Source organism: Gekko japonicus, unplaced genomic scaffold, assembly GCF_001447785.1.
Source record: "Gekko japonicus isolate JY-2015 unplaced genomic scaffold, Gekko_japonicus_V1.1 scaffold208, whole genome shotgun sequence".
NCBI lineage: Eukaryota > Metazoa > Chordata > Lepidosauria > Squamata > Gekkonidae > Gekko > Gekko japonicus.
The window spans coordinates 933464-957833 of record NW_015173680.1 but is presented as its reverse complement, the minus strand read 5'-3'; the positions used below and the strand labels follow the sequence as shown (position 1 = coordinate 957833).

Sequence of the window (24370 nt, the reverse complement as noted above, 5' to 3'; positions counted from 1 at the left end):
GGTAGGTGAAAACTGGCCGGGGGGTGGGGAGAAGACATCTGAACCAGTGAAAGCACAGTCTACACAGAGGTTTCACTCTTCCTTTCAACAAGGCTTCTGCAGAAGAATATGTGAGGAAGGCAAATGCTATTGGATCCCTGTTCCTCAGGTGCAAAAGTGCCTTTGGCTGGCTTTGCTCCCTGATGCTTCGCCTTGTCGCTGTCCCCAAGTGCCTCTTCCCCACCCCAATATTCTGTGTGAGAGCAGGGCGCCGGGTTTTTTACTTCAGTGCATTGCAGTTTGCAGCATCTGCATGTTGCCTTGTCTCTCTGATACACTGTTGCTTTTCCAGCCAAAGCTCTTGCATCAAGTGGTGGCACAGCTGGAAAACATCAATTTCATTACGGATACACTGTCAAAGGGAGACACCAAATTCATGGTGAGGATCCTTTTTGTTTTAGTTCCGTGTCTTGCAAGAGAGCCAAATCGGGGAGGGGGGGGGAGTGCCAGGCAGTGAAGTTCTAGACCGGGGCTGTGTTTGTAGCCTTCTTCTAATTTAGATGGTGCTTTATGACCCCAGAGAATGGACGTAGCAAAGCCCAGACTTGCCTGTCTGTGTATCTCACTTTTTGTTAAATGCTGGTAAGCCTGAAACTTTGTACATCAAAGTAGATGGAAGCTCTTTTCATGTTTGACCTCAGAAGAAAGTGCATTCTTTAAAACATTCCCACAGGATTCAGCTTTTGGAGGCTGTACGGAAGAGCTTTTTAGCCAGAGGAAAGCCTGGGTTTTGTATTTCAGCAGAGTGTTCTTTGTCCGGATGCAGATGCTAAGTCTCCCTTTGATGTGGGTTTTCGCCACAAAGTACAAGTTGAAGTGTTATTGGAAGAGATGCCTTCAAGTCCTGTCTGTGTGCCTGTTGATTTCTAGCTCCACCTTGAGTGGATCTGTGTGGTCCACACAGACCTTGTTCTCACTCTGTATGTGCTTATGTAACGGTTGTGCTGAGATGTAAACATACCCCGGTCTTGCACCAGAACGACATAAATTCTGTAATCAGAATAAAAAATCTCATTTAAGTGGCATGTTGTGAAAATCTCATTTAACTGGCATATTGCTTTTAAGGTGATTAGTTGCTGGTGTAATTTGGTGAGGGCGAGTGGGAGTGTGACTTGAGGGACCTGGGCATAGGTGAGTGGTAACCAGGATCGATTGGCCATTAAGGCCACTGGGGAAAGCCCTTGTAGGCTGATGACCTGGAGGAGCTGCCTCCTCTCCCCGTGCTGGGGGCACTGTAGTCCTGGAATGGCCCCATGCAAAGTGGGTGGGAGCTGCTGTGAGCTGGCAGCCCCCATGGAGGCAGCAGGAGCTGCCACTACTGCAAGCAGGCAGCAGCCACGGTAGCCACAACCTGGTCTCCCACATAATGTGGGCAGGCACAAGCTGGGAGGAAGACGCAGTAGGCCTGTATCTTCCCACTCCACTTCTGTTGGGGGTCAGGCTCTCTCCCTCCTTCCCTCTCCCCTCTGTTCAGGGGACAGGGCTTTCCAGTGGCATTTGTATCTCCCAGTCTACCCCAGTCGGGTAATACACAAAAATAGCCCGCCAGGACTTGGAAGCTGCATGCAAGGCCATTGCCTACACACTTCTACCTGCCTCTCCAGGCAGCAACACTGTGTGCTAGAAGCTTGCTTCAAGCAAACACTCCTTCATGATGATCCGTGGTCCAGGAGCCAGTGCCCATGGATGGTCCCAGAAGACTGAGAAGATTGTAAGGCATTTTCCTACAAACTTGCAACACGCTCTTAGCCTTGTTTGTGTGGGAGTGGAATTCCAATTGATGGTGTTTAGAACTGGCTCTGACGTTTCGTAAGAACTGTTTCAATTTCTGCCTGTGCCAAATTTGGAGCTTCCTGGAAACAGTGTGCTCAGCCTGGGTGGGGGTGTGGAGAGGCTCAACCACCGTTGCTCTCTTCATTGTGGGTTTGTTTTTTTTACTTCCAGGGAGTAGGTCGACTTCCAAACAAAGATGAGGAGGCCGATAGCCCTTTCAGGAGAATCGATATCAGGTAAAACTGAAGCAGAATGTGGCCCTGTTGATGCTTTTCTTCCACTGCTGTATTAGTTGGAAGTGACACCGTCCCAGCGTAACGATTTTCTAAGTGGAATTCCAGGGTTAGAAAAGGCTGAAGACAAAGCCTTACTGGTGTTAACAGAGAAGGCAACAATGAAAATGTTGCATTAAGGGTACCTGATTGTGGTATTGGTAGTGAGTTAGGGGTAGCAGTTATGGCCAGAAGTAAGGAACGAAGACTATTAGTTGTGGACAGAGGAGTAGCTCTCTACTTCTTTGTAGGAAACAGGGCTGCATTCCTGAAAAAGCCAGCAATGAGCCAGTTTACTTTCGTTCTGCCTTTCCCACTGGTGCCTGTTGTTTTCCCTGTGTCTCTCTGCAGCATACAGAGGTTGCTCACACTGGGCTTGGTTACCTAGTTTGTTGTACTCTGTGTGTGTGTGTGAATGCAAGCTGTGTCTACTTAAGTATTCTGTGTGTGTATGTGAACACAAGCTGTGTCTACTTAAGTTCTATCTCTCATTCTGCTTGCAAATGTAAATTATGAAATAGAACATGACAGCGAAACAATAAAATCAGTGGAGGGGAGTGAATTAGCAGCATAAAGCTCAAAATTAAAGTGAGCCACCACCCCCCCCGAAATAAACAGCATCAGGATTTTAAAAAAAAATACTATGACTGGATTGATAAAAGTAAAATGGTTTAAGAGCTGTGACACTAGCAGCCATGGTGGTCAGGAAGAAGAAGAGATTGAATTTATACCCTGCCCATCACTCGGAGTCTCAGAGTGGCTTACAAACTTCTTTCCCTTCCCCTCCCCCCCCACCCTGTGAGGTAGGTGAGAGCTCTTTCCAGAACTGTCCTTTCAAGGACAGCACTTGTCAGAACTTGTCATCCAGCAGCTGCAAGTGGGGGAGTGGGGAATCAAACCCGGTTCTCCCAGATTAGAGTCCGCACACTTAACCACTGCACCAAACTGGCTGAGTCTCTTGAAGGGCAGTTTCACTGGCAAGATTCTGCCTCTCTCTCATCACCATAAACTGAAGCTGTTCTCTCTTGGTTACACTATAGGTTGATTCCCAAGGATCAGTATTACTGCGGAGTCCTGTACTTCACTGGAAGTGACATATTTAATAAGAACATGCGGACTCATGCTCTGGAAATGGGCTTCACCCTCAATGAATACACAATCCGACCATTGGGGGTTACAGGTGAGTGTCCTCCCGAACTCATGCAGCCGATTTTGGCAAGGCTGGAGAGGGAAGAGGCTTCCTGCCTGGCTGCAGTTGTGTCACAAACTCAGGAATCTGGTTTGTCTTTCAAGACTCCTTGGGGAAAAGAACCATCAGTGTCTAGCACTCATGTTTCCAGAGAGCAAGTGAAGCCCGTGCTTAAATAAAAGGTGGGGTAGGGATTCGTTTAATGCTTTTGGTGTCCACAAGAAATGGGCTTCCTGCTTTTTCTGCTGTTGTCCATTGTTACAAATGCTAGAAGTGTCCGAGGTAAATCATCTCAATGTGGCTTGTTCCATCTAATGCCTTTCGGCATGTGTGTCCTCTTCAATTCAGCTCATTTTGATATTAAGTATTATTTGCATAACCTGCTCACAATTTTGGCTGCAGAATTGGTGGTGGGGGGGTTGTGTTTGATTTGATGGCTTGCAGTAAACCTGTGTCCTTTCCTGCAGGAAGCGGCAGAGCCTTTTGTGACTTACTCTTTTGTGGTGCATTTGCAGGGGTTGCTGGAGAGCCCCTCCCAGTGGACAGTGAAAAGGACATCTTTGACTACATCCAGTGGAAATACCGAGAGCCGAAGGATCGGAGTGAATAGCTCTGTGCAGGCTCAAAGCTCCTTCCGTGGGCCGAGGCCTTGGCAATTGAGCGCAGGAGCATATTTATTGTGTGGTGCTCTTTCGGAAGGTGTGTGTAAGCGTGACTGTTTTTAAACAGTTTGGTCCACTTCCCTGTAAAAAATACACTGTAATTAAACTGCCAAGTACGATGTAATGGTGTGCATTCTTTCTTTAAATGTTGATTTTCCTTTTAATTGATCATGCTACCACGTTTCCGTAATAAATTGACACTGAATCCAAACCTGTGCAACAGGAACGTATGTGTGCCTTCCTCAGTCGATGGCTGCTTATTCATGTGGGATGCAGAGTACCCTTTCCATGAGGCTTGCTCAGGGCTGCAGGAAAAACCTCAGCAGAACAGGGGCTGTGTCTGCCGCTCTCAAAAGGGTAGTCTATGGGCTTGATTTAACCCTTTGCTTAGTGTGGGGAAAACCTATCTGGAACTGTTGTATACTGCACTAGAACCCGGAGAAACTCCTGTTTCATTCCGTAATTTAAAACAAGACTGTAGCTGTGGATAAGTTTTTAACTTCTCAAGGGAGCAGATTAAAAAACACACGAAACAATGCAAAGCAAGAAACAAATAAAACATATCTTGTTTTCACTTTGTCTGCTTTTATTCTGCTGGGTGAGGACCTTTAACATGTTGCTTGGAGTCAAAACAGGCTGCAGTATTTTTGTTCCAGTATAATTATTCTTTGCAGCTTTCTTGGGGAAAACTGATAGAATTATTACACAGTTTTAAAATATTTATAAATAACTACTTACATATATGTTCACAAGTACATGATATCAATGGCTTTGCTTGATTTTGGAAAGTGCCCAACATAAGGTGGGCCAAAGTGAAACATACTGTACATGGTATATAGGAGGAGGATGTGGTGAGAAAATATTTGTATCTTAAAGAGGAGTGAAGCCATCCAAGAGTTCATGCCCAGCAGCCGCTCAGCCACAAGGTGTATAATTGGAGGAGCTGGCAAAGGTGAGTATAGGAAGATGCAGCCCAGTTGTGTGACTCAGAATTCAAGTGCAGACAAGGGTGTGTTTATTGGCTGGATAGCAGATGGCACTGCAAAGGCAAAGTTGGGAACCAACACATGAAATAGAGATGATATTATTCTGGCACCAGAAGTAGCTTACTTGTTTTCAACCACACTGATCTGATGCCTTGAGTGAACTTCATCCCCCCATCTTATGTGAGGTGTATGTGTGGAAAGCTCAAACATAATCCTGCAAAAGTTGAGCAATTTTGGTCGAGATCAGTGGGGAGTGCCAAACACCCATCAGATAGCAGAGCTAAAAAGTGCTTGAGTTTGGTGGTGTGGTGTCCAGTTTTAGATGGAACACAAGATGTTCTGAATCACATCTGCTCTCCTACTTGCATACATGATACTTAGTGCCTTTGTGAAAGAGACCAGTTATAGAGGCTGCTTTGCAGGCGTTACGGCATTGCAGGTGTGGTACGTAGCCGAGCAAGAGCAGAAGTGATTCAGGGAGGCAGCAGGAGCCACACTGTTCAGTCAAGGCTTGAGTGATATTTCCAAGGGCCTCTGGCTGGCCCCTGGTGGAGACAGGACACTGGGCCAGACAGATTATTTTGGTCAGATCCAGCAAGGCAAAGCCGACATTGTTACTTATAATGATCAACTCTGCCAGTTGACTTTAAACTCTCAAAATCCCTTTGGCTGATGCATGTTATTTATCTCATTAAGCACAGCAGGATCTTCATCTTTGCTTGAAGATGAAGTATTGAGTCTGTACCATTCAAAGCATAAAGGAAACTAAAAAGTCATGAGAGGAAAAAAATAACTTCATGCTACACTAGAGCAAAAATCAGACTCAGCATATTTGGCTGTCGTACAGGTATATAAAACATTCAACAGCACTACAGGGGTTATGCAATTATATAGTAAGAATGTGTCCACTTATAGGCTGGATGTCTCTTTTACTACTGAACTTTTGGACCACCTTCCAAGAGGTAGGAGGAGCCCAGTACAACTGTAACTATTGGTTTCTCACACACACTCTCAAGCGTGAATGTTGCGACGTCCTACTGAGTGGTGGTTGACATGATAAGCCTGGTCCACAGTCGCAGCGCTGGAAAATTTCTGGTTCCTGAGTTCCCTCTTTCTGTCCTCGCCTGGAGCACGCCTGTCCTTCTGTCAGAACGGGTTTGCAGATTTTAGCCCAGTAATGACGAGCGCAGCAGAGGCCCAGAAGGCAATCAGATGTGCGGAGACAACTTTCCCCCTCTTGAGCTGTGAGAAGGGACACAAAATTAAATTCGCCCATCAGTGTTTCAGGCTTTGTCCTCTGCCCCTCTTTCCTTGTGAAGCTGCAGGGTCAGAGTCAGGAGTTGGCATCATCGGTTTGAGAGCTCTGCCCATGTAAGGGGCCCACCACTGGAGCCCCTGGCAGCTACTGTTGCTGTGGTACAGTTGCTTGTGAAAATTCTCAATACATTGCATGGATGGTTTTGCAAGATATGTGAAATGGAACTGTTCAGGGTATTTTTAAGGAAATAGGGATATGGTAAAACAATTATGTTGGAGGGTGCTTTCTATAAAGGTAGAATGGTTAATTGCCTTTGAGAATTTTAGGCAGTTTTCTTTTAAAAAAAAACAACAACAACCCCAAATACTGCATTGTTTACTGGAAGTATATTATTATTTCATTTCTGTTTAATAGCATGATCCAGTTTTATTACATTCTATATATTAAATACTTAAAATGTCTCTCAGATTCATCAAAATATTGTCTCAAGCAGTGTTCCCTCTAAGCTGAATTAGTGTGAGCTAGCTCACAGTTTTTTAGCCTCTGGCTCACACATTTTTGCCTTAGCTCAGGAAGAGTGACTCCAGAGCAAACTAATTTATGCAGTAGCCAAATCGCTCGCTCACAACTTTAATGCCAGTAGCTCACAAAGTAGAATTTTTGCTCACAAGACTCCACAGCTTAGAGGGAGCATTGGTCTCAAGTCAGCCGATTAAGTTTAAGAATTTAGCCATGCATGGAATCCTATATATTAAAATATTTTAATGTAAGCTGGTGTCTTTTATCTTAAACACTGCAGTACTTCTTTTTTGCTGATGATAAGCAAACAGTACTTTCTGTTTTTTTAAAAATCTGTGCTGTCCATCTGTTCACATTTTCTTACCTGCATCATTCGAAGTTCTGGTATTTCCTTTCTTCTGGATGTTGTGCTCTTGAACAGGATGGTGGGGTATGTCTTTGGAACCTGAGCCAACCTGTTCGATGTGCTTCTTCCCATCAACCTGTGTCACCTTTTCAGTCTGTCTGCACACATCTGACACGGAAGAGGAGACTGGTCAGTTTCTGAAATTGTCTTGTGTCATCACTGCTTTGGTCCCTCCAGTCCAGTATTTTCTCCTATAGACAGTCAAATTCCAAGGAGAATGGCAGGAGACCTTTCCCAGCTCTGCTACCTGAGGTCCTTTAACTGGAGATACTAAGCACTGACTGCGGGACTGTATGTATGTGGGAGATCAAATTAAATGTTCAAAAAGGGGTTTCCTGTGCATATTCCTGTCCATATTTATCCGTTTACCTCCAATCATGGATAAAGGTCTAGGGGTGGAATATGCAAACATGATATTAATAATGGAGTCCTCCAGAATGACCCTTTGAAGTCAGAATAATGTCTGTTGTCACTGTGTAGCCACACCAGACACCAGGTCACCAAATACTTTAACAGGATAAAGTGCAGCATACAGCCACTCACTGTTGATGGAACATTCTGATTAGAGGAATTGTACATGACATGGTTCTGCAGATGCTTCTCCTTTATGGTTAAAGGCTCTCTACGGTGTGACAGGCAAGGATCCTCTCCCTGTTGCCTATTTCAAGTCTCTTCTTGCCCAGGCTCGCGATCAGTCCCTTGGGTTACAGTAACAGCTTACCATTTATGCAGAGTGACCCTGGGCAGCACATAGCATTGCGTTGGCATCTTTGCCGCAGTCCACGGCAGGTAGCACAGTAGGGCAGCTCCTCCCAGGACTTGTGGCAGAACTTCCCAGCATGGCAGTCCTTGTCTGTCAAGCACTGAGCACTCTATGGGGAATAAAACCCACCCGTTTTAGGAGAAAGCAGCATCCATAGAAAGGAGGAGCTGATTCTTTGGGGGAAATTTAAGAAGAACATCCTTACAGGAAACATTCTTTATGGAGGCAGTGACAGAGAGAGGTGGGGACACTTTTTCAGTGAAAAGGGCAGTTCTGCGGGGGGACGCTTTGGATAAAAGGTCTTCTGCCTCAGGTTGGTTGAGGGAGAGCACTTTCTGCTCTCTAACCCGCTACAGCCGAACTGTAATTACCAGTCTGGTGAGAATCCTGCCATTTGGCCTTTTTTTTTACTACTGTTTGAATGCCAATCATAAGAATACTGATCTGTAAAAAATTCATCCCTCTCTCCTTTTTGTGCCTGAAACTGAGGAGCAGCCGTTATACCACGGCGGTTCCCAGCCAGGGAAGAGAGGCTGGGGGAAAACAGGCTGTGCTGCTTAAGTCTGAGTCCAAACCACAGTTCCCTCTAAGCTGAGTTAAGGTGAACTAGCTCAAAGTTTTTTAGCCCCCGGCTCACACATTTTTGTCTTAGCTCAGGAGGGATGGCTCCAGAGCAAACTGGTTTATGCAGTAACCAAATCACTCACTCACAACTTTAATGCCAGTAGCTCATGAAATTGAATTTTTGCTCACAAGACTTCACAGCTTAGAGGGAACATTGGTCCAAACCTCCATTCGGATCCACTGCTTTCTCTAAGGAGCTGCCAGCGTATTTACTCAGAAGTAAATTTAATTTAATTTAATTCAATTCAATGGTGATTCCTTCCAGGTAGACATGCATAGGAAATGTCTGCAAAAATGATTCCTGTGGTTCTGCAGGTTTTTTACTTGCAGTTAGCCTCTGGAAATAATCCCAAGCAGGCCCTCCTCCCCTTCCCGTGTTTACCTTTTTGGATGTGGTTACTTCAGTTGAGCCCCTGATGTTGTTGAAGTCCAGGACCATGGCCGTCAGAGGGGAGCAGAAACACGTGATCCCCAGTAAGAAGGCAGCTTCCATTCTCCTCACAGTCTAATCTTTTTATGTTCTCTGGAAAATGACAGCCCCTTCTGTTGATCCTTCTTGCCTGTTTCCTTGGCTAAAAAGTCACCAAGCAACACGCGCTTTCCCACAAGAGATGTCTCAAACTTGTGGATTGTTCCTTATGTGAATAAGCTGCCAGTGACATTTCACCCTGGTAGCTTAACAGGCTTCTCTGAGCATCCCACTTTGCCAGCCCTGTTTATAAGAAGAGCCCCCCACTTTCCTTTCCGCCTCAGACCCCACAGACTCTCCACCTCCCTTTGATCACTTCAAAACCAGAGCTCAGCAAACAGCCGCCAGGGGCCCTTTTGTCTCTCAAGCGGTGTCCTAATTGCAGCATATCAAAGTCAGTTCAAAGAGCCAGAACAAGAGACGGATGGGAGGTAGGTATCAAAGCCCCCTGTGCGTAATCACCTGTATTTCCTGCTCTCTCGGTAATCCCTTTGAAGAAGTGGTTTTGTTCTGGGATCTGTTTTCACAACTCAAGGGTGATTCAGTTGGGCAGGCTACCATATCCTAATTAATTAGCTGGGTTAGGCTGAGGATATAGAAATGTACTGAGTATTTTGTGGTTGCTTCAAGCCAGCTGCCCCAGAAACACCTGCTTGAGCCATGAAGTTCCTAAATTGAAGTCAGTTTTCCTTCATTATAATGCAGTTGTGGTTGCTGGAGAATCGGGAGCCTGCATCCTGCAGCCCTCTGGCCAGGTACATTGTGGAAACGATTTTCACTCACGAAATGAAAGGTAATCTTTTGATTTATGGCTGGCCTTCAGTGTTCACTAAGGGTGACTCAGAACTGTTCATCTAGTCCTGTTGAACCCTGAAGAATGTTATGGTTATGCTGTTCTGAGGAAGGCCTGGGTGTGTCTTATTATAGGGTCCAGTCCAGACTAAATTTGAAGCTGACAGAAAGCATTTCCATCAGAAGAACAGAACTTTCCTGCCTTTCCCCTCCCTGCTTCAGACTGTTGATCTCAAAATGCTGCTCCTGAGGCCAGGGGCCGTCAAGCTTGGCATGAGGGGCAAATGGGGATGTCTACAGCAGGAAGAGGGACTTGGCAAAAATTACACCTCCTCTTAGGTTAATGGGAAAAACTCACACTGGATCCAACACCCCCCCCCCCCGTGCAGCTGTAATGAACAAAATGTTCTGTGTGATCTTGAAAGTTCAAAAATGATGTTTTAAAGACTGAGGTATACTGAAGAATACAGGCAATTGGGGACGGGGCTGAAGATCTCTCTCACCTACACAGCTAATAACCAAGTCATACTAAAAGTAGGGGAACATTTACTTGCTGGGACAAAAGAAAATGCTGGACAGATATTATGGAGTGAAATTACTTAATGTACCAAGTTTTATTGACAAAAAACATGGACTGGAATAGGGGACGGATAGAAGACATTAGTCTCTGGAGGAGAAATGAATGGATAAAACTGAATGGAGAGCAGCAAAAAGGAAGTCTGTGGCTGCGGTCACATGGAGCATTAGGCATGCTAGAGAGACGGAAGATAGGCGGATTTTCCGGGCGCGATCTCACCGCCACATCTGGGAAGCGTAGAGCTCCCGTGGCTCACCCGAGGCTTCACTCCGAAGATGCGCTGTAAAAAACTAGTACCTCTGAGGTAGTAGTTTCCAGAAACTGCGGGGCATGGGCGGGTGTTAAGTCGTGCGCTTAACAAAGAGTCGGAGAGTGATTCAGCAAGAATTGCGGTTTATTCTTCAGCTTAGTTACGATCGCCAGCCAGAATCCATTCAGAGACAGAACTCATCATCAGCAGATTTCGAACCAACTATTTACACTGGCTTGTCGATATTTAAACATTCCCGGCTAGTGTAGCCACACCCCCTGTACAAATAACAACCTATGAGGTTGAAGATATAAAGCCCAATCACAAGCGGTCCCGCTTTACAGCGTGATTGGTAGACACTCTCTGGGCTAGGACTCCTATTGGTTACATTAGGATCCTAGCCCAGGCTGAAGCTTAACCTAGAGTTTCAATGAGACGATTCGCATGTCAGTATTTACATTCAAGTCAATACATAACAGGGGGCATCAGATCACATTTCCGGTGGAAGTTCCAGCGCCCACCCATGTCCCCTCGCAAAAAGGTTTTTTTCCCCTCAAGTCTCCACGGATGGGCACAAGCACCCAACGGAGCATGCACACACTTTAGTTTCAAAACAACAACACAACCCGTTTGTCCCATGGCCCCGCTTCTTTGCAGCACCGCAGGATTGTCCTGTGATTGGCACCTCCCCCCTAACCACGGGATCTCCACGGGACGTCTGCTCACGCGTTATTTTGCCCCGGGGCAAACAGCCACTCCCCCCCCCCCCTTTTTTGGCCCGTATAACCGGGGCCTGTATTTGCCTTTTATCTGACATAATGCCCCTGATGAAGGAAAATAAAGGTCAGAGTAGGTTAAGAAACATTTTCTCCTTCAGTAACAAGAATTCCTTGGCTACAGGAGTGGGAGCACCCCAATGGTAGAGTGCCTCAGTAGGTGGCTATGAGTTTACTTTGTAATACTGAAAGTTTAGGGTTTAGCTAGTCAGGCTGGAGGGAATTAGGAGGGCAGTGTGCTATAGGGAGAGAGATTTTAGTGTTATGTAATCATTTGGCCTTATGAGTTTTCCTCTGTCCTTAGTTATATATTGTATTGATTTTGATGTCGCTTCTATTTGCTTAGTTGTATCATTTGTTATCTGCATTGCTTTGAAAACTTATAATTAATATGTTACATTCAGTCTGGGGTTTCTTATCAGCCCACTGGGGTGATAAAGGACCCACATTCACAGGGTATTCCCTGCCTGGTTTGGCTATTGCCTCTGCCTTGAACTCGCTTGAGCAGGTAGCCCAAGGCCTTTCTAAGTCAGCTTCATCTCTTCCGCCTCATCTGCCGCCAGAGAAGAATGGCAGCAACTTAACTTCCAGGCTAAGTATGACCCAGAAAATATGTATGAAGCACTTTAAACACTCAAAGAACTATAAATAATTGTTATTATTTAGATTTCAGTATGTAGTAAAGGTACTGTAGAAGTGCTTAAGATGCTTTGCAAATATTACTGTGGATGTCTGCATATTGATACACTTGCTAAAAAGTCTTTTTGGTTTTACTTTGTTTACATTCCCTTTTCTCCCCTAACAGGAACCCAAAACTGCTTTCACCATTCTCCCTTTCATCCTTACAACATCCCTGTGAGTAGCCTGAGTGTGTGTGACTTTCCCATGGTCACCCAGCAAGCTTCCACAGCAAAGTAGGGATTTGGAGCTGGGTCTCCCAATTCCTGGTCCAACCACTGTAGCTCACTTACTCTCAGTTATCATTATTTCCCTCTTAACAGGGGAATAACAGGTTGAAAGAGACTCCCAGCCAGCCTTCAGAAATCAGCAAGCTACCCTGGCCCGAACTTGGTTCTTGTGCACTCTGGGAACTGAGGGCTGCTTCACTTGTCATGTTTCTTTTACACAGCTATCAATTCCATGCAGGAAATCTGGCATACAGTGTGGGTCCATGATAATATCCAGCAAACATGTACCAGACTAGTTTATTGTGTGTGCACAAGAAAAGCCCTGCAGGATCTAGCCAAAGGGCTGAGGCCAGCAATCCATTTCTACCACTGGACAGCCAGATGTGGGCCTCCAGAAAGCTCTCCTATTTCCCTCTTTCACCTAGAACAGTGATGGCGAACCTATGGCACGGGTGCCAGAGGTGGCACTCAGAGCCCTCTCTGTGGGCACGCGTGCCATCGCCCCAGCCAGGCCCAGACCATAATTAAAGTGTTGAATTATCTGCCAAATAATTTTAAGTAAATTAAAGCATTTGGGATTGCTTTCCTTACTTTGTTTGGATCATCTTAAGTTAATGTATGAGTTGTTTTTTCTAAAGTAAAACCTCAGTATTCAGGTTAAATTGCGATAAATAAGTGGGTTTTGGGTCGCAGTTTGGACACTGTCTCTAAAAGGTTCGCCATCACCGACCTAGAAGCAGCAGAGGACTTCTGTGCCCAGGACAGCCAAATGGCTATCTGCCCTTTCTGAAGCCCAGGGGTCCACAGTCCCACATGATGGCAGGGAATGCTTTACCTTAATTAGGCACTGTGATGCAGGGCTTCCTAGTGGCAGTCCTGACTCTTATAGCAGTCAGTCCTACTGGCTGATATGAAAAGCTGAAGAGGACTAAGGGTGTGTGTGTGCCTTCCTGAGAAAACAAGGGGCATGAGTGGCCATGTTAGCAGCCCCACCTACAGCCCTGTGAGACCCCCACAAACACAACAGGAAAAAGATTATCTGTGGCAGAAAGGACTGAGAAACACACGCTTTTGTTCAATACTTTAATTTAAAAACTTGGTCCTTTGGATCTTAGCAAAAGTTCCAAGCCAAAAATGGCTACTGTGCCCGAGCCAAGGGTCCGATACTTGGCTCACAGTTCAGAAGGCTGCCAGCTCTTTCTCAGTTACATGAAGATGGCGGGGGGGGGGTGTGCCTTTGGGAGACAGGTTGTGGCTCCAAGGGAAGAGGGGGATATGCTTTGCCAGTAAAGAATCCCTCCAGTTCAACCCCTGGCATCTCCAGCTAAAAGTAGTGATGATACCAGGAAAGTCAGCAGCTGCTGCTTCCACTCAAGAGTAGACAATGCTAGGCTGGATGGTTTCACCATGGCCCCTTCTACCATAAAGGACGGCCATTCCACACCACTCCTCTGCCCATTGCCTCTGGAGATAACAGGAAGTGCTTCACGGTGGCCAAGCCCAATGGGAGGAAATGCTTCTGGGAGAAACCTCTAGGCCTTTGGCTCCTCCCTGATCCTTTTGTTCAGCCCTTCTTTGTTCCTCCTAAGTGGCAGTCCAAGCCAGCCCCTGCAGATCCTTACACCCCCCTTCCTTTTGCCAACAAGATCCCACTCCCATAACTATCAGCCTGGCTCTAGAGTAACCCAACAAAGCAGCATGGGTATTGTGAAAAGGGGAGCAACACCCACCCCCAAAATGCCCCTGGAGCCTACCTGCTGCTATTGTGAGAGCAATGTTACCCCCAGCCCTGTTCGGTTGCACCCTACTCTGCACCTCTGGACATCGTACAAATGTGCACCTAAACCACAAGCACAGAAGTCAGAGCAGCAGGACAACAACTGGCAGTGGTTCAGAAGTCCAGTTTGAATCTGCAGGCTGTCCATTGAGAAACAGGAATCCAGAGAGGCTGAAGCCTTTTTCCAGGTCCAGAACAAGATGGCCACAGCACCAACAAGGCAGCAACTCCTCAGCGTGCGTGCAGAGTTTAACTTGGCTCCACTGTGCAATGAGCCCAGGAGGCTGGCTGAGGTAGTTCATAGTTCAGAACGCTCTGGCTCTTTTGGGGATGTGTCCCGGCTGCTTGCCGTAGAGTCCATGTCATATTGCATATTGGCATAGGCCACCTCTTGTGCTAGCTGGTCCAGGGATGGGCGCCCCAAGACTAAGTTCCGTAGGGAGATCCAGGTCATCAGAAGGCTGCAGAGATAAGGAAGGAAAATAGAGAAAGCAAAACTGGAGGTATTTGGTTTTTTTAAATGTATATCCTGCCATTTTACCCAAAGAGGCACACTCGCCAGCTTACAACACTGATAAAAATCATACATCAAAACTAGAAAAATCTGAATTTAACCGACAGCTGCAATGCAAATGTATTTTTGGCCACTCTCCAGCCTGTTCCTGGTAAGCCTCCTTGGTGAAGGCAGACCTTGAAAGCAGGGTGAGGACAGGTAAGGAATGGCAGACAGCTAAGGCAAGCAAGCAGCACTGGAACGCTTGCAGGAATCCTTGCAAAGAGCCAAAATAAGCTAGGTCAGAGGGAATTCACTGCCTCACCTAAGTAGAAGCAACCAGCCAACTAGGCTGGGCTGGCACCTTAAACAGCTACTGGCATTCTGTGTCGCTGAGCCAAGAGAGTTCTCAAGATCCCAGAAGAACTTCACAGATGGAACCCGCTGGTTATGTAGTACTCCTTGAAAGAACAGCATTGTGGCAAATTGTCTCTTTCTTATTAAGAGACTGGAATTTAGGTCTACTCAAGTACTTTTTACTGCCGCTATTGTGCTGCTCTTCTGCTGACATCTACACAAAGAATCATAACTGTGGTTCTAGTCTGCACTGAATACCTTGCTGCATTCCCACTACAACTCCATCATGCTCAGCTCCATGGCAAAGGCAAAAGCAGGCAGTGCCATACTGACCAACAGAGGAAGCTTTGCCTGCCTTCCCTGTGACATCCGGCTCATGCTCAGTCACCTTCAAATAGTGATCATATTCTAGGCTATTGCAGGCAATTGCTCATGACACTTCTTGCTTTTGTGGCCTTCCAAGCAACTTCTGACAGCTATGTGGCACTGCCATCCCCACCTAATGCCAGTCGTGCTACTTCACTGGTGCAACTGAAACTTAAAGGGGTGCTCTTGTGAACAAAAGACCTCCCAACTAGCGTTGCCATCCTCCCAATTGGGGCAGGGGTTTTCCCACTTTTGGGGGCCCCAATCTATCGCCAGCCAACTGGCTGGGGAAGCTGCACCTCTGAAGAGCTCCAGTGTGATGACATCACCCAGAGGTGACATCATCACGCTGGGCACATCGTGTGGGGGCACTCTAGCATCTGGGTAAAAAAATCTATGGTGACCATGGAATTTTTTACCCAAATGCTAGAGCGTCCCTGAACAATGTGACCGGTGCAATGATGTCACTTCTGGGAGATGTCACCGTGGTGTGCATGCTGCACATGTGTGCCAGAAGATCCCGGAACCTGGGCTGGAGCCCGCTGCCGGGACATAGGTAAGACCTGACAACCCTACTCCCAAAACGTATGAGCTCATGGCTTCCTCAAGCCCTTTAATCAATCCTTTTTGTGGCCTCATCTTAATTGATCACCAGTGCCACCAGTTAACTGTTGCACTCCAGCAGAAGTGCAATAGGCTTAAGCTTACAAACCTGCAGGCAAAACCAACTTTTTAAACATTTCCTGATCTCATTTTGTCTTCGCACTTGTAGATGTATAAGAAGAATGAGGGAAGGGGCCAGGCTGCATTTTAAAATGACACTGCAGCTATGAAATGGTGGGTCATCACCAACCACCTCACCCATCTTGACCACTTTTGCCAAGTGTGTCAGCAACACCTAGTCAGGTACTGCTGTAATGGTGTTCAAAGCCAAAGATACCACCATAAGCCAGGTCTGAAACAAGACAGAAGGTAAATACAGACAACACTGAACTGCAGCAGTTTGGCAGAATACTTAGCGTAAAAGGAACCTTAGTGAGGCAATAACGCAGCTTGATACAGCAAGGGTCTCTCACGAATAAGGAGAGGACAGAAGCTATTGCTGGGAACATGTCCCCCACCTCCTGCGGAAGATGAAATACTTCTTGGTGGTGAAACGGTGGAAACGTTCTCCTAGTGTGGCATTGCGTCGCTTCTGCAGCTCCTCCATCCGCCGCTCCCGCCGAAGGAAAGCCTCGACAACTGGGTCTGTCTGGGTCACGTTCTCCAGGGAGCTGCCTAAGATGGGCTGCAGCTCTGGGGGAAGAGGTTCTGTTTCTAGGGGGAAGGAAAGGGCAAATAAAAAGATCAGGGCTCAGAAGAAGGCAAGCCCACCTGGAAGCAAGAGCAGTCTAGAAGAGGCCAGTTTGGACAGGTTCGATATAGGCAGGGAGCCTACATAAGAACATAAGAGATGCCAATGTTGGATCAGGCCAAAGGGTTGCCCTCCCCCCCCCCCCCCCGCCCTCGCCAGCCACTGTCACGACTCACCACTCCCATTCTGCACCTTCTCCCGCAGTTCCTGAAGCTCAGTGAATTTCTGCTCAAGGGCTGCTTCGGTGGTGTTGACATAGATGTACATGTAGCACGAGGGCTCTTGGGACACGGTGAAAACTTTATGGTATTCACCAGCTGGCAGCTGTGACCAAGCACAGAAGCAGCGGTTGTGGCAAAACTAGGTAGGTATCAAGTCTCCCCACAACACCAGGATTCTCCAGAGGCCTCCCAGCCTTATCTCTTGCATTTCAAACAGCCCATGTGGACTTGAAAATCCTCAGGTGATTTCTCACGATCAGAGAGGGGCTGGGGAGGAACTTCTTCCCACAAAACCCTCCCTGGGCTTCCCCTCCTCCACAATTGTCCCCAACCCTCACATAAATATTTAATACATACAGGTGATGCACCTGCATACCATAACTGACTCATGGTGACCTCGTGAAGTTCTCTCTCATGGGGTTCCCAAGGGAAGATATGAGCAAAGGTGGAGTCATACTTTCTTAGCTCATGGGGTGAGTGGCTGGTAAGCTCCCCTCACCTTCCTCTTTCATTTGGGGCAGAGCCTCAGGTTCACTGGAGATCGTGAAGGTCAGCTGAAGGAACTTCACCTCCCACACTCCTGGGTTCTGAGCTCTCACCTGTATTCTGTCTCCTTCCTGCAGCGTATAATTTGTCTGCTTATTGACAATCTCCACAGCCACTTCCCCTTTCAGCAAATGGAGGCTGGTGTTGCCGAGGTCCTCGCTGACAAAGTTTTCAAGGTGCAGACCTGTCACAGGGGCAACCAGGGCATGAGCAGCTGACATGCAGGCCAAGAGCGTTTCTTACACTGCAGGAACACTACTATTACCAAAGGCCATCCCCTTGTACAAGTTAACCTACATGAGAAGTATGACACACAACTTCCTAGTGAAGTTAAGTCCAGCTCTAATGACAAGCAACCCACAGGCATTTGGCCAAGGTGTAAGCTCAAGGTGACCTGGCCTACCCAAGGAGCCAGCTTCCAAGTCCCATGGGGTACCTGGGAAGTCTGCAATGAAGACCACCTCAGTCTGGTTGTCCAGTGACTTCTCAATCTCCTGCAGCTTTGTCCGCCAGGGTGACAAGTCAACCATAAGAGGCTTCAGCCATGGCGTCTTTTTGAAGGGTGACCACTCAGCCCGCACAATGTCCACATTTGGGTCAAAGAGTCTGAGGAGGGGATGAGCAAAGAGCAAAGTGGAGCAGGGGAATCCCAAATATATCGAGCAGTGAGGATGGCTCTCTCTATTTCCCAGATTCCATGTAGCTGCCTTTATCCCACAAACTCTCCTTCCTGGATACACACACACACATATATAGCACCCATTTCTATCTGAAAAGCCACCAACCCCAACTATGAAGCTGGTCTCATTATTTGGCAAAATGGACTCTTGCTAGTCCAAGGGCAGACAGTCCATTGTTGTTCCAGCCTTGGTTTCTCACATCCTCCTCTCTTCATGGGGCACCACCAGGACAGACAATCACCTCTATCCCAGCTCCCCTTCCACCCCTCCTGCCCTTCAACATCAGCAGAACTTCCCTTCTAGGCACCCCAATCTATGGCTAGAAATATTGAAATACTGCTATTTTACAGGATCCTGGTTGCACAGAAAGTCGAAAACAATGAAAGTGGTAGTTTGCTAGAGGTCGGACCAGCCTTTCAGACAGATTGATCAAATCACAACATACTTGGAATAGTTTGTGAGGCTTGCACGACTGATTGTTATCACAGCCTGCTTGCATACTGTAGCTCTCGTGGCTGTGTCAGTTTAAGTTTCTGACTTGCTGCCACCCAGCATCTCTACTTCAACCCCCCCCCCCACAAACCTCTGCTGGAAGCGGTCATTGATGGACACCCAGATGTCAAAGTAGATCTCTGGCTGCGAAATGTTGTAGTTTTGCAACAAGTGACTGAGACAGGTGGCATACTGTTTCAGCATATCTGCATGGTCCTTCCAGCGCCGACTCTGAGTGAACACCTATCCAAACACACACAGCTAAGACACAGGAGACACAGGAGTGCCGGGAACTATGCAGCTGCTGATGTAGGGCAACGCCCAGCATGAACTATTCCAAATGCACCAAAATTTGCAGGTAGAAAAATATAAATCTGAAAAGGTGTTACACCAATTACATAAATTCAACTCTTTGTACTTAGTTTGCATATTTGTTCTGCTTGCTCGATCCAAACTCCATAATACTTGTGAATGGCCCAGCACATTTTGATTTTTAAAAAAATCAAAGGGAGAGAATCTTCACAGAACAGCCTGCTTCTCCAAGATTTTGCCCCTGAAGAAGTTCAAATCAATACACGTCAGGCAATTTGCAAGTATTGAGAAATCATTCTTTCCAAGTGCCAGTTTGCGGCCTTACTGTTCTGCTAGGCCATTCAAATCTTACAGGCCTGAGAAAGGTTCATTTCACAGGCACAACCACCTTAACATACACCTTACATACTTTCCTACCCAAACATCACTTCTGTGCAGGAAAACAAACATCTTCCAGCAGTGCATGCTTACTTTCCCATATGCACACCAAGCAGGCAGCCCTGAAAGATAAATTCTTGCAGTGAATGTATAGGGAAAACTAGGTACCCGTGTATTCAGTGAATGCAACAGTGTTCTTGACGGGCATTCTCCTGCAAGGTAGCCATTTGTAATCCTCAACTGCTCTGGCAAGTGCCCCCACAAAAGAAAGGAAAGGAAGAAAAACTGACCCCAGGGTTCAGATAACCAAGGTCCCCGGTGAGACCATCCCGGTATGTAATCTTCACGTGTTGGTGGGAGCGCGAATGGACCATCATGTCCCACGAGTAGCCATAAAGTCCGTTGGTCCAGTTGTTATAACCCTGTGTGGGGAATTGACTGGTTGATGTCACTTCTTCCTAGGTGGGCAGATGCTGCTGTTCCAATCCCCCAACAGTTACAGCAATGCCCTCAGTTTCAGCACCTCCTCTCAAGCCAACGCTCTATGCCTAAAAGCTGAGAGGGTTAATCATCTAACCTACACAAACTAAACCAAATCCTTTCACTTTAGTACAACATTGTAACAGTGAAGCAGAATTAAATCAATTAATTAAAAAGCAAACCAAACACAACCACAGTAAGAAACATCAAATAATCTCAGATACAATACTTAACAGGATCCAGTCCGAGGTACTAATGCATCTGTCTGTATGCCAAACCGCTCAAAAGGAGTTGTTATGCTCCAACAGATCCACTGAGAAATGCAAAGTGGCAGTAACAAAGGCAATTTCCCCAAGTTTGATACAGCAGTCCTTCATCTCTTGAACAAATGCCTTCTCACAGCTAGTTGAATAGATGTGCCTCACTTGTGTCTTCTTCCTCTGTGAGAAGGTTTAGCTAGAGAACTTCAGTTACCAAGATCTCCAATCCAAAATACAGACACTTGCTAAGCTTACTAGTCAACACATTAAAAGGACTGCATATTAAACCTGAAGGGTTGATTTATTGCTGCTATTGAGGGCCTCACGAATGATCTAGAGAATTGTCACAACTCATTCTGAAAGCTTTGATTTACAGATTTATGGTAGTAAATTTTCCTAAGTCAACTGAGCTTTCAAACATTGTATCTGAGACTACTGCATATTTCCTCCAGGCCTGTATTTCATTTAAAAAACTGTTATTCTGCTTTATAATTTTAATATATTGGAATCAAATGATTTCATTTATTTAGTTAAAGCACCTTCCTCTTAATATCTGACTTTTTAAAAATCGCTGTGTGTTTGCTGACTTTGTTAAAAAATAACCAAGGACTGGACGCTCAGTGAACACATGACCCCGCCTTCTGCTAAGTCATAGCATTAGTTTAACAAGGGCAGTACTGTCTACTCTGACTGACAGTGGCTCTCCAAACACCGCTATTCTGGATCACCAACTATTTGATCTTTTTAACTGGACACGCTGGGAATTGAACCTGGGACCTTTGACATGCAAAAGAGATGCTCTACCACAGCTCCTCAGTTTTATAGCCCTGATTAAGACTGCTATCAGCAATCAATCCTCAGCATGTTTACAGGTGGCCCTGGACCACACACTTCCTGTCCCATAGGAGCAAGATGTCTCAAGGAAGCCGAAGAGTTATATTTGCAGGATTCCAGCTCAGGTGGCATTCTTCAACCCTGTGAGCTGCTCATTGCTAGTCCCACCGTTATCTTCTCTTTGGATGACCCATGCCAAGAAAGGTCTCATCCATCCCATAAGAACATCCACAATTTAACTATAGAACCCTAAAACTGCCAAAAGAGTCTCACCTGGGTGATGCAATGTGAGTAAGGCAGGAAGAACTGCTCCACCACATACAACACCGTAAAGATGGCTCCAAGCTTATGCCGCAGCCCCACTTTCCGAGTTGTTCTGCCCAATCTCTGCTGCCCTGCTTCTCTGTACACACACTCCTGGCTGGGCTGTGGAGGATCTGTTGAGGGCAGGAACTTTTGCAAGAAGACTGGGAGCTTGGCAGTCAGGCGACGTGGCCAGTCAGGGTAGCAGAAGAGGGGGCTGGTGGCCAGCATAGTATAGGAAAACATCCCTGTAGTCAAGAAAGGCACCCAGGACAAATAATCCCCTTTGGAGAGGTCTGCAAGATCAAGCCTATGCTAAATACGACTTCAAAAACTAGTAGATAGCAAACTATCTGAATGGAAGGACCCTTCACAAATGCAGCTACACAAAGCAGTCCCGAACAAGACCATCCAATGAACATCTTGTCTGTTTCTCCAAATACCTCGATAGGTTGCATCCGATAACCTGTCAGTGAAGTGATCTTCCCCACTTTTCCCTCCATCCAGCAGTCTTTTCCAACCATTCAAGATGGTTGATTCCTGGGGTCACAGGACCTTCTTGGAGAAACAGCCATGTGGATCAGGTAGCTGCAGTGAGAATGGGGCAAAGTTACCCTTCTCACCTCTTCTATCAGCAGAGCTGCACTGTCAGAAGATGCAGCAATTCTGCCCTCTTTGCCTTCGTCACATCAGCCCACCGATCCACATGGTGGTTATTCTATGTGAGCCCACAATCCCAGTAATCAACTTTCCTGGAATCAAGGAGGACAACTGGAGAGGAGGGGAAATCACAGAAGATCCATGGTCCTTGTGCAAGCGTAACCGTGCTCCAAGGATGGATAGGAGAAGAGTACAAAACCCATATTAACTTCCAGCTGACAAGAGCTTCTTTGCTGGAAATGGTAGCTATCTCTCAAGCTGCAGTCCTGAGCTATGGCTGACTAGTTGCCCTCTTAATACAGCAGCCTTTGAATGGGGTAGTTTGGGTAACGCAGAGTACTTACCAATGCTAAAAAGCTGGGAGTTCATACAATGGAAGTAGGAGACAAAGAAGAGAGCAAAAGGGCGGCTGGCATCAAAAAAGAGCAGGAAGCCAGCTGTCAGATCCAGCATCAAGCCCCCACCGTGCACTACCAGTAGGCTGGTCATCTCCTCGGAAAGCACCAACCTGAGGCAGGAGACACAGCACAGGTAAAGAGCGGCTCAGGACAGCTCCAGGCAGTGCTCAGCAGGACCTGGAGCCAGGCCCTTAACGGCTTGGGAAAGAGCTGTATCATTCCACCTGAGCCACTCATTACAAGACACTGAAGACCTCTGACAATGGTCAAGCCGCCTCTGGCCCCTCCTACTCACCTGAATGGGCTGAAGAGCCAGTGCTTTGCCAGAGAGCCCATGGAGTAGCCTTCCACCCAATCAGCATCCAGCTTCTTGATGCCCGCAATGAAGTAAACAATGAAGATCTGTTTGACAAGAAGAATCCTCATTAAGGCTCGGAGGCCAAGTAGTCAGCAGGAGGCATAAAGGGCAAAGCTGGAGAGACAGGAGGCCACAGGAAGAAGCCATGGAGGGCTTCTGAATCATTAGGGCTGAGGGAAGAAATCAAGGGCCAGCCTGTGGGCCTATTTGAAAGTACTCTGGTAGTTATAACCTGATATTTTAGCTTGACGAAGTTCTTATCTTACTGATTTTATACGCCAATAAAGGTTTTTGTATTGTATATAATCTTGGATGCAGTAATAATCTGGGATGCCATAACCTTGGGTCCACTCAGTTATAATTTTTTCTCTAACTGCAGATTGGCTGTTATTTGCTCACTTGCCTCAGAATACATTGTTTTATTAGTGTGATGAAAAGCACCATCAAGTCACAGCTGACTCATGGCGACCCCGCAGGGTTTCCAAGACAAGTGATGAACAGATTGCCATTGCCTGCCTCCACTTCATGACCTTGGTATTCCTTAGAGGTCTCCCATCCAACGACTAGCCAGGACTGATCCTGTTTAGCTTCTGAGACCTGATGAGACTGGGGCTGGCCTGGGCCATCCAGGTTAGGGCATTTTATTAGGAACTGTTGCTTATGCCTTGTGTCCAGCAGAAGTAGAAAACTACAATGTATAAGTAGCTTCAGCTCCTGCTACTTCTTCTAAGTATCCTTAACCCTTTCCGTGGAAATAAACAAATGTTTTTCCTTTTTACCTCGTGACGCCTGTGTGGTTTTAGGAAGACAAGTTTTTTCCTTAAATAATAACCAATCCAGGAGAAGAGAAAAGAAGACTTTCAGCACCAAAATACATTTGACCTCTTGGTTGGGTTAAAGTTTTAAAGTTTAACCACAGACCTGGGGGTGGGTGGGTGGCTGTCAATAAACTCCATAATATGCTACCTCATTTATTCATTTATATATTTTCATCCAAACCCAGAATTGGTCACGCCCATCTGATTTACCCCCTGCCCATGCTGGCTACCAGTGCTCCACTTCTAGCCACTACATTCCCTTACAGGTCTTCTGAATGAGGAACCAGGTATCTTATCAGGAAGCAGCACTAGGGGTGGTGAGGTGGCTCACCTATCACACAGAGCTCCCTTTGCTTCAACAGGACATCACTGGTGCAGAAACTAGCACAGCAGGCATGCAGGAAAGTGGGGCCGCAGTCCAGTAGCGTCTGCACTGTACCTGGAAGCGCAGCATTGTGTAGTTCCACAGGGGCACATGAGCATTTCTCTTCCGTGGATTCCAGAAGCCGTCAATGGACCTATGGGAAAAGAATTATCAGCAAGGGCTGCCAGAAAGGACTGTTAGGAGCATGATCCTAGATGTGCAGAGGCTTTGTGAGAACTCTATGGTAAGGGAAAGAATTGGGGGGGTGGGAAACAGGGGTGCCTGCTGCAGCCCTGAATGGACTCCCAGAGGTGAAGTAATAGCTTTTTGCAGTGGGTAGTTTGGGGCCTAGACATGGGGAGGTAAAGGTAAAGGTTTCCCTTGCTTGAAAGCCAGTCGAATCCAACTCTAGGGGGTGGTGCTCATCTCCGTCTCCAAGCTGAAGAGCCAGCGCCGTCCAAAGACATTTCTGTGGTCATATGGCTGGCATGACTAAATGCTGAGGCGAATGGAACGCTGTCATGGGGAACCCAATTTCAAATCCCATTCAGCTTGAAGTTCACCAAGTGGCCTGGAGGAAGTGACTCCAAGCAAGTTTTTGCAAGGGTTAAAAATGGCCACTCCAAGTTTCCCAAGGAATAAGGGGCAATAAAGTA

At 46.6% G+C, this 24370-nt stretch overlaps 3 protein-coding genes across 3 annotated transcripts in view; 1 reads left to right on the top strand and 2 right to left on the bottom strand.

The window, feature by feature from the left end:
- Window positions 1-4459, top strand: part of POLB (polymerase (DNA directed), beta) — a 12262-nt gene extending 7803 nt beyond the window's left edge. Inside the window, exons 11-14 of the mRNA XM_015423011.1 lie at window positions 332-418; window positions 1984-2048; window positions 3125-3264; window positions 3789-4459. Coding sequence (XP_015278497.1) covers window positions 332-418; window positions 1984-2048; window positions 3125-3264; window positions 3789-3883 — 387 coding nt within the window. The 3' untranslated portion in view covers window positions 3884-4459. The remainder of the gene's footprint in view (window positions 1-331; window positions 419-1983; window positions 2049-3124; window positions 3265-3788) is intronic.
- Window positions 4460-5909: 1450 nt separating this feature from the next.
- On the bottom strand, window positions 5910-8984 carry DKK4 (dickkopf WNT signaling pathway inhibitor 4). Its single transcript, XM_015422999.1, has 4 exons — window positions 8874-8984; window positions 7826-7976; window positions 7063-7212; window positions 5910-6163 (listed from the first exon to the last, which is right to left on the bottom strand). The coding sequence occupies exons 1-4, from the start codon at window positions 8982-8984 to the stop codon at window positions 5910-5912; spliced, it is 666 nt and encodes a 221-aa protein (XP_015278485.1).
- A 4339-nt stretch (window positions 8985-13323) lies between these two features.
- The window catches only part of GGCX (gamma-glutamyl carboxylase), a 19242-nt gene continuing 8195 nt past the window's right edge, over window positions 13324-24370 (bottom strand). Inside the window, exons 5-15 of the mRNA XM_015423019.1 lie at window positions 23790-23868; window positions 22470-22576; window positions 22121-22284; window positions 21087-21364; window positions 19530-19661; window positions 18641-18792; window positions 17814-17983; window positions 17431-17561; window positions 16787-16934; window positions 16378-16573; window positions 13324-14501 (exon numbers count right to left, since the gene is read on the bottom strand). Coding sequence (XP_015278505.1) covers window positions 14339-14501; window positions 16378-16573; window positions 16787-16934; window positions 17431-17561; window positions 17814-17983; window positions 18641-18792; window positions 19530-19661; window positions 21087-21364; window positions 22121-22284; window positions 22470-22576; window positions 23790-23868 — 1720 coding nt within the window. The 3' untranslated portion in view covers window positions 13324-14338. The remainder of the gene's footprint in view (window positions 14502-16377; window positions 16574-16786; window positions 16935-17430; window positions 17562-17813; window positions 17984-18640; window positions 18793-19529; window positions 19662-21086; window positions 21365-22120; window positions 22285-22469; window positions 22577-23789; window positions 23869-24370) is intronic.